General features: G+C 43.9%; 1 protein-coding gene across 1 annotated transcript in view; it reads left to right on the top strand.

The window, feature by feature from the left end:
- NREP (neuronal regeneration related protein) overlaps positions 1-20304 on the top strand; it is a 104874-nt gene that overhangs the window by 47640 nt on the left and 36930 nt on the right. Inside the window, exon 3 of the mRNA XM_086961014.1 lies at positions 17583-17660. Coding sequence (XP_086817140.1) covers positions 17583-17660 — 78 coding nt within the window. The remainder of the gene's footprint in view (positions 1-17582; positions 17661-20304) is intronic.

The raw sequence follows: 20304 nt of genomic DNA, 5'->3' as shown, positions 1-20304 counted from the left end.
TGCGCCATAGCATCATTTTAACACTGTATCAGGCTGTTGAAACAAAGAGTACAGGCAAAAATGCATTTCAAAGGCTTGTACTAAAATGTGCAGCCAGGAGTCTGCCTATTTCTTGTTGGGCTTCGGATCCTATTTTGACATCAGATTTGGCCTCATTGGCTTGTTTTTGCATTTAATGAGAATTGTTCGACCGTTAGCATTACAAAACAACAGTTTTATAAGCATTATTATTGAAAACAAAACGGGCTTGTTTTCAATTCTCAAGTTCTAAACCTTGAGCTAATCTAGAAACCAAGTTCCAGGTTATGTAAGGGGGCGCATTAGCTCCCATCCAGAACTAAGCGTTGCATCCATTGGATGCGCAGTGCTGTCTCACACAGGGAGCTGTGCTGCTGAACGTGGACTCCTGCTGGACTTATTTGCCTGGGGGGTCGAGGGCTGGCAGGCATCAGAGGTGCCACCTGCCAATGACAGCAGCTGTGGTGATTCGGCGTTATGTAATAAGTGGTAACAAATCATACTGGCCAGGAAAGGCCAGTCTTTGCTGATGCTAGACTGGGGGATATGTATGGGGGTGGCACACAAGGGCTCTGTAAGAGGCGTCTGTGTGTGGGGGGACTTATCCACCTAAGGGTGCAGCCCACAGATGCAGCCTCTCTGTAGAGGACCCCATAAAGCCCACCAAAATATGTCTACGTGTTTGTTCAGTGATATTCTGGATAGAAATGGTTCAACTACCGAGGCAAAGAGGGAATGTTTTACATAACTCCTCTCTGCCCCTACATTACTACCAGGCAGATCTCGGGTGTGAACAATTTACACTTTGCCAGTAGACCTACAGGTTCAGTGACTTCGTTAAGTTACTAGACTATCAACGTCTCAACTTGACTTTGATTTATTAAAGTAGGAGTTTAATGTATATTGTGAGTTCCTTTTATAAATCGTCAAAATTATTGCTTGCTTTATTTTAATATAATGCCTTAGCGCTTGAGTGGAATCTGTGAGGCATGTCAGGTACTTAAAGTTTAGTTAATTCTTCCCTAACTATGTCGCCATCACAGTTGCTAGGTCGAAGTCATACTTTTTCCCCCCTGTGGGCTAAGTTTCATAATACAAGCAATATGATAGCTAATTTGCTTGAAAGTGAGTCCTCCAAAGAGTCATGCTTGACTCCTGGGCCAAGTTACTCCAAGTCCCCAGAAACTGCAACTGTGCCCCAACAATATCACATCTTTCAGCAAAGCTGAGCAGTCAGGGTCCGTGAGGCGCCGAGGAGCCACGGTCAATGTTTAAGTGTTTCATGCTTCTTGTGGAGTTCAATCAGAGTGGCATCAAACTATTTTACACCCTTGACGCTGTCACCTGTTGTGCAGAGATGGATATCTCCTTATAAATGTTTTGTGGCATGTTTGACTTTTCATTGCCCAGCATCCATCAGAAAATGGGATCTGGGAATTGGTACATTACGTAAGCGTCTCAGAGCAGCAGTCACGGATACACTTCTGTTGTGGATCAAAGAACTGTACACGAAAGAGAGACACTGCTTTGTGTCTCTAATTCTGCCCTGCTTAGTGTGAATTTGTGGCAGACAGTCTGCATGTGTAGACCCCTCAGGCTCTGCTGTTCACCCCAGTGAGGGCCAGGAGTAAATGTTTTGATTGGGCAGAAGTTGTGTGCTTCCACATAAAAAGTGCTTGCCTTCCACACAACTGTGAACATTTTGTTTATTTATCATAACTGCCAGATCTTGACCTTTCAGGGACACACACATGGCATTGTAATGCTATTAAAGCGTCTTAGATAACTAGATAAGTTATGTTGGTTTTTTCTCTGGCAGTGGCACAGATGTGAAGAGTGCAGTCATTAACCTAACTTACAGCAGACTGTCAAGGTCTGCTTGACAGTGCAAATGACCCCTGACCCTTCACCTACACCAATATTATCCTACAGTTCTTAGTTTTCACATAAATAATTCATTTCCCTTTTAACGCTTGTCTGAAAAGGAGTGGTTCCATCACTTGGTCGGTATCAGTGAATGTAAGGGAAAGGGTGAAGTTGGCTTCTCCCAGCATGGGTGGAATTATTATGTTTTTTGGGTTTCAGACTTAACTTGGGGTCAAGTGTATAGCATGTCATTAGGTTAGTACTGATCTAGTGCAAAGCAGCGCTCAGTAGCTGCACTGTGCAAACATGTTATTTCTCTTTTTCCGCTCTCCCATCATGAACATGACATTGAAAATACTGGTAGTCTCAGTAAAGCATACATTTTAATGTGGGGGAAGTGGGCCGTAATGAATGGTATTGCCTCAGGCTCCAAAAGGTCCCAGGTTTATGGGGGCTACAGAAGAGCATATGAATGGGCACAGCAAGTAAAAACTCAAGAACTGTTTTTGGTATTGGCTGAAGACAGCTTTAACGAGCTCGCCAGCCTGATGTCCCCCCCCCCCCCCCCCCCCCCAAAAATCGACATTTACATACGTACAGGAGTTTTTGGTGAGACCTCGTCATCTCTTTTCTTTTTATGGAATTTCTTCCTCCTTAGTAAATTATAAAAAGAGATCTATGCATCCATTGGACTGTTCAAGCCTCGTGCTCATTTTGTGTCCCCCCCCACCACTGCCTACAGCAGGAGTCAATGGGCCAGCCCACTGCCTCCATTGGCTCATTTGTCCGTGTCCTAATTTCTCCTCTTCACATGCGCACAGCCCTCTGAAGAGTTGTGCATTTCAGTGCCAGGGCTCGTATGCCTGTGCTGATAGGCCACTCCTATATTTTTATATTTGTTATATTTTTGCCTTTTGTTTTTTTTAATGTTCACAAAACAAATAAATGAAAAAAATCACTCTTGCCGAGACCAGACGTGGTTTTCTAATGTTTGTTATAACTGATACCTTTCCGCTGTTGTAGTAGAGCGGAAGAATTTGTTTCTGAATCTAAAATTGGCAACTCTGCGACCAACCACACACTGCAGCATTTATTACCAACACTTGGTCTTGGCACACTATTTGCATTCCAGGATGCGAAACAATTGTAATTCGTGTGCAGGAACAACACACATCCGTCCGGCCCTTTCCTAGCAGCTGGTCGGTGGGCACTCTGACTGGCTGCTGAAATAGGCTGGTTACCATAGCAGTCTAAATTTGAACCTTGGCAAGAAAAGAAACATAAGACACAGTGCCATGTTCCCATGTACCTCGCTTGCCCAGAACTGTTCAAACATCACCCCATGTTTATTGTAGACTGAGATACCTTCCAGAGATGCATTCCTGGCAACGTGCGACTGTCTGGAAGAACATTTTAATACGATATATTGAAGTACTTTTTTTTTAGTGCTAGACTGTGTGGAAGCCGGACTGCGATTCATCATAATGCAACAAGGATTGGTTGACCAGGCGCACTTCAGACTTGTCAATTCTTGTCCAATCCTCCCCTTTTCTCTTGGAATGTAAATTCTAACAACTGAAAAAAACAAGAAAGAAAGAAACAGTAAAAGTGAAGTATTTGCTAAGACTTCTCTGTCATATTCCAGCAAATACAAATCGGCGTACAGCTTATACTTTAGGTATTCATGTTTGTAGTGTAACACGTATTAAATGGCCTGTAGTTGCAGAGAAAGTAAACATATTGGCACCATTTGGAATCTGTATTTTTTATTTGTCTTGTCAATTGTTAAAAATATTTCTCCACCCTTAACATACACTCATTATTGCATTTGTATAACTTTTAGTTACACAGGATAATATACTCGTGCGGATATATCACGGTGGTCTCTTCATAATAGCAATTTGTGTAATAATACATGTAATAATTCTAATAATTATTAGGTGGTAATGTACGTGCGGGCTACCCATTGAGGTCGTGGAGAAATTTGGACTATAAGGGACATTTTGCAAAAGACCATACAGATATCTCAGATGGTAAGGGAAATTTACATCCATCACGTAAGGGCATTTTAACCCTAACCACCAACACTGGCACTGAAATGCACATGAGAGTGAACAGTGAATTGGTTCGTGCAAGAGTCCACATGATGAACCTTAATCCATTTTTGGGCCTTTGTGATAAGTTTGATCATGTCTGGATATCTTCAATAAAGTGTTGAAAGCCTAGGGGCATGTCCAGAGCTCTACAAGATTTGTACTTTTTAATGAAACCTAGCGCTCAGTTTTCTCTTTAATACCTAAGAGATACATCTTCCTAATGAAAGCAAGGGTCGGCTTGTTCAGTCGAGAAAACTGTGGGCCCAATTACAGGTGATGTAGGAGTCCTGCATCAGTAATTCCGCACCTGGCAGTAGCGATACTGCCGGCGTTGGTAATTCTGAGATGCGGGAATACCTGGCTATTGTTTAGAACTTGTAAATGGATTATATGCTCTGCAATCGGTCCACTACGCCATTGCCAACAGATTTTTTCTGATCCCTCACCACACATTTCATGAGGTTTTCCTGGTAAAAAGTCTACATGAACAAAACCGGAAGTTGGCGATATTCCTGCAGGATGTTATATTCCCAGTTCCTTTGAGAAAGTTTTACAGTCTCTATTTGGCCCTCAACATTTTCAAATTTGGTGCACTGTGTTGATCAAAAATTGTTTCATGTTCCTGGCACCACAAGCCATTTCAGAAACATCTGAAAACCTCCTGCAGGCTCTTAATTTGTGGACCTTGCATCACTGGTGTAACGAAAATTGAGAGGGCACCCCACCGCAAGGTACGTGGAGGGGCACCCTTTGTACTCAAGTCAGTAGCTTTCAGGTCAGGGTACTGTGCTGAGCCCCCCCCCCACACCGCAGGGGCTGCGGGGACCTGTTTTACGCCACTGCCTAGCGTTTCATCCCTCCTATCTGCGACACGTTGATGTTGCCTGTCTTGTCCAAGTGCATCTGTCACAAAGACCTTTGAGGTTGCTGGAAAACAAGCTGTTGGTGGTTCTCTTGAAAGTTTTTCACTAGAACTAAAATCTCGATATTCTGGCATTCGTGGTGGCTACCTTTGTGAGTGATTCCGGCCATTGGTTGCTAGTAAACCTGAAAGACAACGGAGCTGTAATTTAGTAAGGAGTGGGTTGTCCTCTCATTACTGGCGAGAGTGCACGTAATGCAGCAGTGCTTGCTCCCTAGGGAAAAGGATGACCAGCGTGTGGTCTAGGGTACACTTCAGCTTCCCCTGGTAAGCGCGCAAGTCAAACAAATATTGGCAATGCCAATAGGTCTGGCTGACATTTGAAGAATGTTGTATGGTAATGTGAAGCCATACATGTAAATGGCATGGGGATGGATATGTATTTGTGTGGAAACAATGAACTGTAGAATAATATTGGTGTACGTAATAAGGTCATGTGATAGTTGCACTATCAAGCCCGGCCAAAATTGGTGGGGAAATAGCCTTAATTTACAAAAACACACTAAACCGGGTTTTACTTTTCTTGACATATCTGGTTGTGAAAGTGCTTTCCTTTCCATCACTCTTACCCCTACTTTAACTTTCTCAGGGATCGCAGCCTATCGCCCTCCAGGGCCAGCCACACAATTTTTAAAAGCAGGTGCGTTGGCTGGCATGATATTAAACAAGCCCTGTTTTATATTTATGGGTGATTTAAAAATACATTTTGATGAGTTTAGTTGTGCTGCTGCAAGGAATCTCTTACAGGACCTAGCTTCCATTCAGCTGGTTCAATTAGTTGAGAGACCTATGCAGAAGAAAGGTCACCCACCTGACCCACTTTTCAGCAATCTTCACAGTATTTCAGTAATGTGTCCTAAACAGTCACACTGTCTTCTCCTTATTATTCATACCTCAAGAAGGAAAAACGTTTCACCCTCACAAAAGGAAGCTAGACTGTTGCTGGTCGAGATTAAACTCTAATAGCTGGGAATTTTCCCTTCAAACAACTACTCAATGGAAACTAGGGAATGATATTAGTTGGACAATTCTAAAATGTAATTAGTGGTCAAGAATATTCTGCTTAGGACTCAGAAAACCGGCCATTCATCACAAATAGGTGTCATCTAATTCAGCTAAAGAAGTATTTAAAATAGTTTATTAATTGGCAAACCCAGCGCAGATGGACACTACACCAGTGCAATCTGAGAACTACTGATGAACCTGCTAACGTCTTCCTAAAAAAAGTAATTGATATATAAGCTTTGTCCTCAGATAAGGCAATAGGGCCATATGGCTCAATAACTGGTGCTCATGACATCCTGCCTGGTGCATCTCTCTCAGAATTTCCCTCTATTATTAAGGAAGATTTAGCAGGATTAATAAAAACAGATACACGTGGCTCTCTGCAGAACCCTGCACCACTTCCTAGGGTTTTTACAAGGCATTGGGTCAATTCTACCTGTTCTGGCAGAATTACGGAATCTTTCACAACAGAGTGGTGTAGTGCCTACTCCTTGGAAACGTGATTGTAAGGTCCTTATTAAAAAAAGTTGCTAGACCCTACATTTGTAGAACATTATAGGCTAATATCCTTATTTAAAATGATATAATTTCTGGAAAATGTTGGCAGTTTCCATCCTACATTGCCAGGTTTTAGACCAGGAAATGGTACAGAGACAGCACTATTAGCTATCGCGTAAAAATTGAGAACAATTCTTGACCATGGTGGCTCAGTAGCAGTAATACTGCTGAATTTGAATGCAACTTTTGATACCGTATCACACTCACTATTACTGCAGGGAATGAAGTAGGCAGGTGGTTTTCTCCGTTCTTAAGGGATAGGAGCTTCCAGGTCTGTGAGAAGCCGTTTTATTTGAAGATCTATCCTCTGAAGTGTGGAGTACCTCAGAGCTCGGCTTTAAGACCCACGCATTTTCATCTATCCTGGCAGAAATTGTGCAATTTCTTGGCCTCTAGACAGTGTCATATGCTGATTAAGCCCAGATTGTTATTTCTCTCACGCTGATGCAAGTCTTATCTCAGATCATCTTAAATTGTGCTTAATAGATGTTGCAGAATGGATGTCACCTAGCTGTCCCAAGCTAAATGAGGACCTAATGGAAGTTAAGGTAGTTGTAGGAAGCTGGCTCTTAATATAGTGGACCAAAACGAGGTGCACCATGTATAGAGTCCAGGCATCCCCCTTATAGATTACAGAGGCAAACATGATAACCCAAATGCCCTCTTTTATGGTAGAGTGGGCGAGCAGTTAGACTTTTCAGAGGGTAGTGCTAAGCATTTGTTCTACTCACAGGGGCAATAAATGAGTCACACACTGAAGAATAAATCTGAGACCAATTAAAAAAAATATCTCGTATTTTTAGATACATTTTGATACCAAGAACATTGTTATCAAGTAAGTAATTTTGCAGTTATTAATTTTTGCAGTTAAGTAAATAGTTCAATTCAATGCGTCTTTACGTAGGTAGACTTCCCTATGGGAGAAAAATGCATGTGTTGCATACAGTTATTTGCAATCGGTATCTTGGGTTTCACTCAGGACCTGGGGCTGTAGAGGGCCAAGGTCCAAAGTACCACCAGCAGTTACTTGTTACCTGCCCTGGAGCATGCGGTGCATAGGTGCTGGTCGGTGTGGTAGATGTGCGCGCTACGCTGGTGGAAAGAAGAGAGGGCACCTAGAAACAGCCTGCAGAAGGGAATTTGCTGACAAGTCGGGAGCTCCCAACGGGGCTTGGGTCACAAGGGTCCTGGTGACAAGGGGACATGGTTGGTTCATCGGTGCCCGGACTGGGACGCTCTGGTGAGAGTAGAAAGGTCAAATGGGCTTTGTGCATCCTAGGGCTCTACAGTTGTCAGTCTTCGCCGGTTGAGGGTGCAAAATCAGGACTGCTGGGTCTCTGTGGTGCTGACATCCCTTGACAGCTGCTCGGTCTCGATGCAGTGGGAATCCAGATTGGACTTTCACTGGCTGTGTTGGGTCCGGTAACCCAGCTGTTAGTCCTGTGAGGTTCCAGTTGGTCCTGATGTCCTCTCACTTGGTGGGGGGACGAATCTGACCTTCAGGGGCACAACATCCTCTTCCTCTGAGGCTGCAAAGTTGGGCTGGCTGGGGAATGGCAACCCATGTAGATCAGACATTGCGGTTTCGGTGCCTGCAGACTGCAGGGGAGTCACTCCTCTACTCGAAGGAACATTGCTGGCAATTTGTAAAGGGCTGGCAGTCATCCACGGTTCTTGGAAGCTGGTCTGCTGCAGGACGAGTTGCTGGTCACGATTGTCGAGACTAGTGCAGGCAGGCTGGGTTTTGGTGTCTAATGTCGACAGCAGACTTTAGTTCTTGCGTTTCTCATGGCTCTTCTCTGTCCTCTGCTCTTGATCCATCGAATCTGAGTTCCTGGTGTCAGGGGAGCCACCTAGATACTTCTTTTATGGCTTTAAGGTGAGTAACGGGTAGTAGCCAAGGGGCTACTTACTTACAGTGTGTCTACACCCCTATATGGTTACCTTCTGTGGGAAGAGGGCATAACCCTGACTCAGTGCCTAATGTTGCCAAAACAAAGAAGGTAGAATTCTAAAAGTCATGTTCACATCAGGTAGCCCACCTTAGGGGTGTTACTAGCCTGAGAGGGGAATACATCCATTAGGAACCCTCTTTAGCCTCCTTGCCCTTGGTACCAGGGATATAATTTAGCAAGGGGTGCTAATGGTATTGCCTATTGGGGGAACAATTGTACAGTTTTAGGGAAAGAAATCTGGCACTGGGGACCTGGATAGGAACCCAGTTCACTGCTGTCAAAATTGCATTAGATACCAGGCAAAAAGTGTGGAGGACCATGTCACAAAGGGGCACTCTCTTACAGTAGTTGATAATGACTTCAATCAACGGTCACTGATTTCCTGGCCAAATACTCTAGGTAGCCTTCCAACCCCCAAAAGTAAGGTAAAAAACTTGGGCATTTGACTGGACAACAGACTCGCCTTGGAAACACAAGTACGGACCTTGGCAGCTACTTGTTTTGGAAACTTGAGAATGCTTATGAACTTTTTAGAATTTCTATCTTTTGCGTCTCGCAGACTTGTGGTTCAGGCACTAATTCTCTTGGGTCTCGTTTATGGGAACTCATTTTTCTCTTTACCTTGGACGTCCACAGTAAGTGGTAAAAAGGTTGCTGAGGGTGCAAAATGTTGCTGCATGTCTCCTGCTAAAGATCCCAAAACACATGCCAATATACGGCTCTTCCTCTTAAACAGAGGATTAAGTTTAAAGTACTCTGCATGACCCACCGAGCCTTATATAATAAAGGTCCTTGACTACTTAGTCAATTGATATCACCTTATATTCCAAATTGATCTCTGCGATCAACTGATTCACAGCAACTCAAGATCTCCAAGACCTGGAATGCGAGAAGTGGGGGCCAGTCTTTTGCATATCTTGTCCCCAGACTTTGGAACGCTTTACCTGAGCAGATACACAAAACTAAGGTGGAATTGAGTTTCTGAAAGCAATTAAAAACACTGCTATTTGTTTGTGGATAATAGCTACATAGCACTGGGAGGCTCTTAAGGGCAGTCATGCGCTCTACAAATGTCTAGACTAGAGTAGACCTAAAAATCCATGTAGTTTAAAGACTGCCCTCATCCCTTCTTAACTACTTCTGGAATAAAACAGCATAACAACATACATTATCTAGTTATCTGAAACAATTTTATAGCAGTCTGATGGCATGTGTGTGCCCCCCCCCCCCTTCCCCCGACAGTTCAAGCTTAGGCAGCTGACTTAATAAACAAAATGATCACAGCTGTGTGGCGTATAAGCACTTTTTTTGTGGAAGCACACAACTGCAGTTCAAGTGCATTATCCCTTCCTTCATGCCTCTTCACTTTCAAGTGAGGGCAGGAAAAAATAGATTACAGGGAAATAGCGTGGTAGTATATTATTATTATTATTATTATTATTATTATTATTATTATTTGTTTTTTTTTAGGTAACCCACTTCTTTCCTCTGTAAGCAAGTGCCTCTTCTGGCCCGCTCATTCCAGATGGCCGTTGCTCTGCTGCAGTTGTTGAGTATGACTGCCAGCTAGAAGAAGCGCTCTATTTTAGAGGAATTTAATTGAGAATGTACCCACTAGAATCAACGTGAACTGTACCACCAGGACTAATTGGACATATTAAAATATGCACTGAAATCAATGTTTCATGCTAATATTGAGCTTTAATTTACTGAACCCGAAAAAAAAAACCGCCTATCTTAATAATCCCACCATTTAAAAAAAAAAAAAAAACAAATGCACCGTTTTTGATTTATATTATTTGCCGTTCATTTCTAGACGGGGAAAAAACTCCCTAACTTCACAATTGAGTTCCTAAACCGTGCCAATAACATTCAAGCGCTATTGCAACTTCTCGCTCTCTGTTATGTCTACTATTAATGTGAATAAGTCTTCTTTTAATCATGGCTGCCACTTTTTCACCTCATCCATGTGATCTTCACTCTTGTTCTTTCACTGCTCTCCCTTTCTCTGCCTGCTTTACTGTGCCCGTAAACCATGCTTCCGATTTGGGTTCCAGCTATGCTTCATTTTCTATGATATGACCTGTCTCCCTCTCATCATATGTTTCGTGTTCCCCAAACCCCCCTTTTTTAGTGAGATTCTGTTTTGTCAAGGGGTTTTTGAAGCACTTTTTTTGCATCAATAATTCTAGTCTCTTTTTAAATCTACGGTATGTATTCCTGACTCATTAAAAAATGCTGCAAATCATTTTAAGGGAACATTTCAAAATGTTATGGTCAGTTCCTAAATTTGGCTAAGGGGGAAAACCTGGCTGGATCAACAGTCAGCTCCTTAGAAAGATCATGAGCACGTAGGCACAACTGCAATTCTGTAGTAGGTTACACAAGTCCTGTATGGATCACCTTCAAATAAAGTGTCCATTCCATATCTTGGATACATGAACCTGGACTGCAGTAAAACTAGATCAGCAAGTCTCAGAAAAGCGAACTCTTGCTGCTAACATCTGCTCTAATCTGCACACCACCATGTGTATTCAGAAGTGATCCGTGTGGAAGTGACCATGTCACAACTTGCATTCAGAAGAGAAAAATGTGGAAGCAGATCACTTGTGCAGGTTATATCATTCACCCCATGACAGGCTCTGCAGGGCCCTCACACAATAAACGTCTGCCTCGTTGCAACAGTAACTACTTGCTAGAGTGCCTTGTTAGCCTGGAAGGGCATATCTCGGAGATTATTAGCGAAGTCCTTTTTTAACTTTCCCTTTTGATGGCGTAGAAGATGCTGCGAGTTTAGGAGATCTGAAAGAACCCTCATTCTAATTCTCTTGGCCTGGCAGAACCCTCATTCTAATTCTCTTGGCCTGACCATTTCTCCTTCTATAGTGTGGGTCACTCAAAGACTAGGAGTTTAAACATTCATCCATTGTAAAATTGCCTGCTTAAAGTAGAGGCAAGAATCTTCACTTTACAGTACAGTATCTGCGGGACTAGCCTTAGCCTCGTTGGAATTCTCTCAGTCTAACCGTGAGGAATAGACAACCATAGCTCGTAATAAGAGCAAATATCTGAACAGTTCTTGCTTGGTGCTCAACAGTGGAACTAGCCTTTTGACCTCTTCAGTTTACAATGTCATATCTTTTACACTTAGGTAGGGAGCGACAGGCATTCAGGCAGACTCTTGTAAATCTGACTATGTCCACTCTTGAGGCTTATAATAACTTCCTTTTTCTTGAAACTCCTGCTTATGGTGCTGCCAGGAAATCCAATATCCTTGTGAGCATCGCCTCAGTTGAAGTAAACGTGACCTCCGCATGAATTTTGGGCCATCATTTTTCTTCCACCACAACTGCATTATAATTAAAAAACAAGCGCAAAATAATTTTTACCCAATGGCAAAAAGCAGCTGTAATCACACTTGATAGAGTGATTACAGCAGGTCTTGCAAACAGCGCATGCGCTGATGCTCGACCTAAAAACAGAGTGAAATGTTATAAATCCCAAACCTACAGTTCAAAGCTGGAATCAGGCATGGATGCGTCTTAAGGAGACATTTTTGAGAAAATGCTGGGAAAGTCTGACGTTTCCAAGATAAGCCAAGAGGACTAAATTAATAAAGGTTTATCTAAACATATGACTCTTGGAATGAATCCTAGCTGCAGTGGCTATGTTTACATGGCAGTGAAGCATGTGATAAATACAGAGACCATTCAGGACTTGTGATACTTATACTTTACTAGGAAGCTACCAAGTTAAGGTGTGAGTGACTGTGGCTCAGTGTGCGAGGAAGAGCAGCTTTTCATTTTGCCACTTCTTCTGGTGGTTGAGGAAAGCAGTGTGATCTTGGTTCCCCATTAGCTGGCTGCCACTTTGCAGCTGTGTGTTTTTCTGTTAATGCTATTGAACCTCTTCAAAGCTTCTGCTGCAGTTCTTGCCAATTACACACACACATACACCTAACTCCTTCTACCTCTCTCTCTCTGCTTCATCTTTGTCCTTTAAATTATTTTGCCTGAACACATCTGGTACATTCAAACTTCCTTTTTAAGCTCTTTTCATAGAGGAGCTCACTATTATGATTAGCAGGCACACTTGTCTGTTTCAATGGTGAAGGCAGCCAACACTCCACACTCCTCTGTTATTAACAGTTGTTACACAGATGTGTTCTCCTGTTTACCAGATCCTACTGATTCTCATTTACTGCTTTTTGCCGATTGGAGATTGTATGTGCAACCCATATGGATCCTCAAGTCTTGGTTTATATCCTTCCTTGTTCTCACCCTAGGAAACTGTAATGAATGTTCAATTGCTCGTGTTTCATGATTTTTTTCTGTAGTAAGCTATATGAATTTCAATATTTACCTTTCTGATTTTGCATTAATTTTATCGGGTGCAATGTCCTGGAATTCAGAGCCATGCAAGGCTAAAGCAACTATCTGACACTGTACGCTGCCTGGGTAACTGCAATATATCCAAGTCCCTCGAGAATCTAGCAATCTCCCTGAAAGTTTGTACAAAGTACTTTCTGCTTCTGTTTACCTAGGAAGCGTATGAGCCCACAGAAGTGAACTATCCCCTAACTGGTCAATACATCAGACTTTTTTTTCAAATCAATTACAAACTCTATATTTTTATACTATTATCAGAGTTGCCCTCTTTGAAGTCTTAATTAAAAGCTTCTTTGTGGCAGCACAACCCAAAAAAAGATTGTACTATTAAATATAGACACCAATCATATCGTGGTATAAGAATTTCGAGGACAAAATATTAAAAGATATGTGCATACTGGGAATTAGAACATTGGAATTTTGGGAGCTCCATTGAAAACAATGCAGAGCTCCGGGCTTCCAATGGCCGGTAGAAGCCCGGAGTTCTAACATTCCAGTGTTTGTCTCTATGAGGCCTTTGTTTTATTTGTTAGTGGCAGAATGTTCTAATAGCTTTATAGCCCTCCATAGCTGGGCTATACCGGCCGTTAAAGTCTGGCTCCCTTGTTAAAGGCCCTCGCCTTTGCCTCAAGCCTTTAACGCTGGAGCGGGCCTTTAGTGGCTGGTATAGCCCACCATGGCAGGCTATAACTCTATAGTATAGATTTACTATTCCTGACGCCACCTCTCTGTACCTTGACAATATATATACTGCATAGGTACCTTTATGTGGTGTTTGGTATAGAATATCTAGACTTACCTGCCAGTATATTTTTTTTCTCTATATTTTGTTCTCGATGTTGTGAGTTCTGTATTCAGGAGACAACCCCAGAAAGGCCATCTCCACTCATGACAGCTCATTTTCCTTAGCAAAAGGTAAGACTGTGTCATTTGCAGAGTACTGCATTGTGGGCAGTAGCTGATGGACTAGGAGAATGTTTGGACTTAAAATCATCCTTTTTATCGTAATGAAGTTAAAAAGTGTTGGTGCCAAAACACATATTTGGCGAATTCCATGGGACTTGAGGGGGGAGCTATTTAATTTTTCTCCCTTCCTTCTGCTTCGAGTTTGGGTGCAGTTATCATGCTGTACAGCCTCGGTGAGCTTCACAGCATCTATCCACTATTATTTATTTATAATTCATGTTTTTATAAAGCGTTGCAAACAGTAGAAGCCATGCAAATAGATCACATGTGGTGGGGATGGGTTACATGCAGTATGCGCAGTCCCATCTTCATCTAGTTCCGTATCTGCCTCTTAGCACAGGTGTTGCCGCTGTAAGTGACCCAGATGCACTGTGTGGGAGTTGAACAGATAGATGGTTGTGCAGAAGGTGAATGGCATCCAGGTCGAGGCTTCCATAAGGCTGCCCTCAGGCATGTAATCAGACGGCTAAGCTTTCCAGGAATGGTGCACTTGATGCAGTCAAATGCAGGACGGAAATTGACAATGAGTATCAACCAGAACTCGAATTGAATTAGCAGTAGTTTACCAAATATTTGCTAGGGTGTAGGACTGCAATTAGAGGGACGATTGTAGCCTCCCTTTTTTTAATATACTGATTTTATTATAAAGGAACATGTTGGCACAACAGCACCACAAAATGCCACACAACAAATGCGCACAAAGATTCTTGACACGCTACCACCCCGAGTAATCTACTTTCATAACACAGTGGTAAAAGGTGTTTGCTCCAAGCGCTGGCTTAACTGACATAAAATAGTGCCAGTGTTTATTCACAAATAAACTTTACTCAAGCAAATTATCTACCAGATTTGTCTGAGTGATGGAGTGACCTGAATGGCTTGATGCATCTCCTGATTCTATGCTGCAAGCTGCTTGGCTGCTCTAAATGCTCTATAGGTATTATGGGGAAAGAGTTTTGTAACTAAATATCTTATGTGTGTGTATGTATGTATATATATATACATAACAGACGAAAGTCCCAGCAGTGCGACCAACCTTCACAGCGGTGCTGAACCAGGAAACAGACTCCACAGGCAAGACTTAGTGCTTAAGGATGTTTAATTACAGCATCAGATGTCCAAATCACGTGTTTCGGCCGCCAGACATGCAGCCTTGATCACATAGTTATATATATATATAGTTACAAATGCCACCTGTCTGACTTCATCTATGTGAGTTATCCGGGTCGCCAGCCTTCGTTTCATTCTCTGTACAATGAGAGGACGCAGTCTGTTGGTGAAAGATACAGGGAACCTTACACCTTGCCGATAGACGAGGCCCATCGTTGCCACTGAAATGACCATAAGGGAATTCTGAAAGCATGAGAATTGCAGGTGTACGGAGTATTGTGCACCACCTTTTAAAACGTTGCTGCTGTAACACCTTGAATGTTCTCTCTAAAGCTAGAGTACTGGACTCATTGTGCCAACCTCATGATGGCTGGTGGGGTCACTTATAACATCTGGAGCATCAGTTTACTAAAGGTGACTGCTTGGCTCATTATAACCCAACTGGGTATGTAGTGCATTGTAAAATAACAGAACATATGCTTCAATTACATTGGTAAACTTACATTTTTAGTAAAAGCTGCTCAATACGACTTGAAGTGCTACGAATAGAGGAATTCAGTGCTTCAGGACATTGTGGTGATGTCCTTGGCACTAGAGCTCTCTTCAACATGGAGCATGTAAGAACAATACTGTTTAACTCTATAGATGTCTAAGGGCGAGAACAGGCTTTTCATAGCCAGGGATGTTTGTAGCTACTAGAATAGTAAGCCAGGTCCCTATACAGAATCCTTGGCTGTGAGGTTTGGTGCATGATCAGCTCTCACAGGCGGACAGATGTGACGAGAGCCATCCATCTATTTGACAAACCAGACATAGCTATGCATGAAGCCTCTGAGAAACTCCCATCATTGTTCTATGTTATCGATTCAGTTATAATGTCGGCTGCGTCAGTTTGCAAAACTAGCTCTTGTTTGAAGTAGAGGCCCTCCGCGTCATAGACTATGGACTCCTTCAATCTAAAGGGCTCTGCTTTTGAGAATCCAGTCTCAACTCTTTCAAGTCATTGTTTCCGTTTTGTTCCATGAGAATAGCTTCTTTTTTCGAGGTTTATTTTTTTTCGCTCACATGACTAAATAGCTTCTGTGAAAATCCCTCAATTTAAACCTATTTTGTGTTGCATTAGCAAGCACAGCTGCGACCTTCGGTGGTTTTTGGGGCTGACTCCTGTATGACTAGAACAGGGTTACCCTTGGGAAGGGCAGCCAAGGGGTGCAGAGAATGTGCAAGGGGTGGAAGCACTAACACGCTAACATGAATAGCATCTCATTGGGAAGGCTCAGTTGCCGCTAGGCATTGTCCTGATGAACAATGAGTTTTGTGAACATGGAAGAGCACTAAGATGACTGCATGTCCATATTTGATCATGCTACCCTGAGATTTTGTAACCACTTTACCTAGTAAACAATCATGACAATCCAGTCTCATCATCCAGGGAATTTCTAGTACGCCGTCCCCAATATCCTATCAAGGTATCAGAGCTGGTGTGCTAATAAAGGTATTGTATGCCAGCTCTCCAAGTATAATAGAGCCGTTGTCTTATGCCTTAGTACTCATTGACTTCCATGATCTATGTTGGTAGAGGGAAAGGATAGAGGCGTGTTTGTTATCAATCCCCTCCAACCATGTTGTTAATTGACATGGTCAGGAGCCCATCCTTGACCCTCATTTAGGTGTTATCCTGCACAGCACAGTTCATGCAATGCACAATTTGTTGTACTTGGTTAAACAATGTAGATGGGTTTTCCTCTGTGGGAACACTGCACAAGCCCAGAACTTGCTCAAGCAAAAGGCGGCCTGAGAATAGTGCAGGGTTTATTGCATCCTGCTGTGAATTAGCCTGCCATGCACAAGCTTTATTCTTTGCCAGCCAAGAAGAAAAATGTTGCCATGGGGCAAATGTGTGTGTGTCGTAAAATGTTCATATGTGCAGTGCAATTTAGGTGTACACAAATTCCTTTCGGGAATTATAAAATAACAAAATGTTCTTTATCCCAGGATGCATATACACCCTTTTGGGAAACATTTGTGTATCTGAACATAACTATTGTTTATGCAATTTTTTACTATTGTTTATACCATTTTTACATTGCCTTTGCACACAAAGTACTTTTAGAAGATGTTACATGATAATTTCGAGCATCCTTCTAAGTAGTACGTAACAAAGCATATTATATAACCATGACATGCCCACCCCTGCAAGATGTTCATGTGTTTTAAGTCTGCTACATTCACATATTTTGTCGGGATTGAAAGACATAACAGTCGCACTTAACAGAGAAAGTAGTAGTAGTAGAGACTAGGATTGTACCTTGTGTGTGCATGCGTTGTTTTATTTTTGATTTAACTATTTTAAAAGTTTCCACTCCTTTCATTCCGTGCTGTGTACTTGTATTTCATCTGACATGTTTCTTTCTACTATATGTAAAATATTACCTCAAAACAATGAAGTGTGGGGTGTAAGCTAATAACAGTGCTTCACTATTTTAAGCCCTGCAAACCTTAGAGTTCAATCTTTAATCTTGTTGCAAAACAAGTCTCTTCGGTGGGCTGTTGTGTTACATATAATATCTGAATTTTGAATATTCATGAAATACTTTTTAAGACTAGGCTTTGAAATATTTTTCAATTTCTTAGTCATTTGGTATAATATTAATCTGAGAGGTTTTTGAGTTGATATGTGTGTGTTTTTAACCTACAGGTCTATCAACCAGTGTTAAACATGTGGGGAAACCAAGAGCCGTACGTAACCAGCCAAAGAGATGGGAGATTTCCCCAGGTAAATAACTTTTTCTAACAACAGTCTATGAACTGTTCAGGTATTGATTTGTCTGACAGTTATTAGTAGGTCCTCAGACATAGATTGTACCCCTACTCCAAGCTGGAGTACCAGGACATGGCAGAATTCACAGTGGCAATACATTCACTATAAACCCCTGAATGACCCAACAACTACATCAATCAATCAATCTGGACTTTGTAGAGCGCACTACTTTCCCGTGAGGGTCTTAAGGGACTAGGGGAAGAAAAAAAAGGGTGGGCGCTACTGGTCGAACAGCCAGGTCTTGAGTAGCCTCCTGAAGGTCAGCAGGTCTTGGGCCTGTTGTAGGCTCAGTGGGAGGGTGTTCCAGGTCTTGACGGCGAGGTGGGAGAAGGATCTGCCGCCGGTGGTTGTTCTTCGGGTGCAAGGGACGGTGGCGAGGGCGTGGTCGGCGGAGCGGAGCTGGCGGTTGGGGATGTAAAAGAAAAGTCATCTGTTGAGATAGGCCGGGCCGGTCTTGTGGAGTGCCTTGTGTGCGTGAATGAGGAGCTTGAAGGAAATCCTCTTGTTGACGGGGAGCCAGTGCAGGTTTCTCAGGTGGGGGTGATGTGGCTGTGGTATGGTACGTCGAGGATCAGGCCTGCAGAGGCGTTTTGAATGTGTTGCAGTCGTTTGATGAGCTTGGCCGGGGCTCCTGCATAGAGGGCGTTTCCATAGTCGAGCCTGCTACTGACGAGGGCCTGGGTGACTGTTTTACTTGTATTTGTTGGGATCCACCTGTAGATCTTGCAGAGCATGCGGAGGGTGTTGAAGCAGAAAGAGGAGACTGCATTAACTTGCTTGGTCATGGAGAGTGTTGAGTCGAGGATGACTCCCAGGTTGCGTGCGTTGGTCTGTGGGTGTCTGGGCTGCCCCCAGTGCCTTAGGCCACCAGGAGTCGTCCCAGGCTGAAGGGTTGGAGCAGAGGATGAGGACCCCCATCTTGACCGTGTTCAGCTTCAGTCGGCTGATCTTCATCCAGTCGGCGACGGCCTTCATTCCTTCATGGAGGTTGGATTGGGCGGTGAGGGCGTCCTTATTTAGGTAGAGGATCAGTTGAGTGTCGTCGGCATAGGAGATTATGTTGAGGTCGGGCGATTTGTGCGAGCAGGGCCTTGTAGATGTTGAACAGTGTCGGGCTGAGGGATGATCCCTGGGATACGCCGCAGATGATCTTGGAGGCTTCGAATCGGAATGGGAGAGGCGAACGCTCTGGGTTCTGTCGGAGAGGAAGGAGGTGGTCCATTCCAGGGCATTGTCCCGGATCCCTGCGTCGTGGAGTAGTGTGCATAGTGTGCGGTGGCAGACAGTGTCGAAGACGGCGGACAAGTCCAGGAGGATGAGAGCCACGGTCTCACCGTTGTCCAGCAGGCTCCTAATGTCGTTGGTGGCGGCGATGAGGGCAGTCTTGGTGCTGTGGTTGCTGCGGAACCCTGACTGAGATGGGTCCAGGATGCTGTTTTCTTCGAGGTATCGGGTTAGCTGTCTGTTGACGATCTTCTCGATGACCGTGGCTGGGAACGGAAGTAGGGAGATGGGCCTGAAGTTATTGCGGTCTCTCGGGCCACCTTGGGTTCTTTGAGTAGAGCGTTGATCTCAGCGTGTTTCCATCTCTCTGGGAAGGTTGCGGTCTCGAAGGAGAGTTTGATGACGTTGTGCAGGTGGGGTGCGATGGAGCTGCTGGCGTTGTTGAAGATGTGGTGCGGGAGTGGGTCTGACGGGGAACTGGAGGGGATTGTGATCATGGTCTTGATGGTGTCATCGATGTTCACGGTGGCCCAAGCTGGCAGGGGGTCGTGGTTGAGGGTGTGCAGAGAGTCTGGAGTGTTGATGTCTGTTGGGGCTGTTTGGGCGTTGAAGCTGTCGTGGATGTCAGCTATCTTGCGGGGGAGGAAGGTGGCGAGGGAATCGCACAGGGCTTGCGACTGCAGGATGTCGTTGGTGTTGGAGCTGAGGTTGGAGAGTTCTTTACGATGTTGAAGAGCTCCTTGCTGTTGTTTGCGTTGGTGTCGAGGCGGTCTTTGGAGGAGGTCCTCTTGGCCGACCTGATGGGGTGATGGTGTTTGCGGATGGCGTCTTTGTGGGCTGCAAGGCTGTCTGGTGTCTTTTTATTGTGCTGTTTCTTCTCTAGTTTCCGGCAGGTTCTCTTGGAGGCCAGGAGTTCTGGGGTTAACCAACTAGCTCTCTTGCTGGTGTCTCTGTGGGTGGGTTTCTTCAGCGGGGAGAGGTGTTGGCGCAGTCATCGATCCAGCGTCTAAGGTTGTGGGCAGCGTCGTCGATGTTGGAGGTGTTGGTGGGTGGGCTGAGAGCGAGGTTTACGTGTAGTTGGTGTTCAGTGATTTTGCTCCAGCAGCAGCGGGGGATCTGTTGGGTGCGTTGGTGTGTGGTGGGTTTCTGGAAAGTGAAGTGGATGCAGCGGGCGTCGGTCCAGAGGAATTCGGTGGTGTGGCTGAAGGAGACGTGGGAGCTTGAGGAGAAGACGGGGTTTAGTGTGTGGCCGGCGTAATGGGTAGGCGCTGTGTCGAGCTGCCTCAGTCAGAGGTTGGCGAGGTTGGCGATCAGGGTGGTGGAGTTGCTGTTGTTGTTGTTCTCAAGGTGAAAATTCAGGTCTCCAAAGAGGATG

This window comes from Lissotriton vulgaris, chromosome 3_1 (genome assembly GCF_964263255.1).
Source record: "Lissotriton vulgaris chromosome 3_1, aLisVul1.2, whole genome shotgun sequence".
In the NCBI taxonomy this organism is placed as follows: Eukaryota; Metazoa; Chordata; class Amphibia; order Caudata; family Salamandridae; genus Lissotriton; species Lissotriton vulgaris.
The sequence above is the reverse complement of the archived record's forward strand: the minus strand, read 5'-3'. Positions and strand labels throughout refer to the sequence as shown.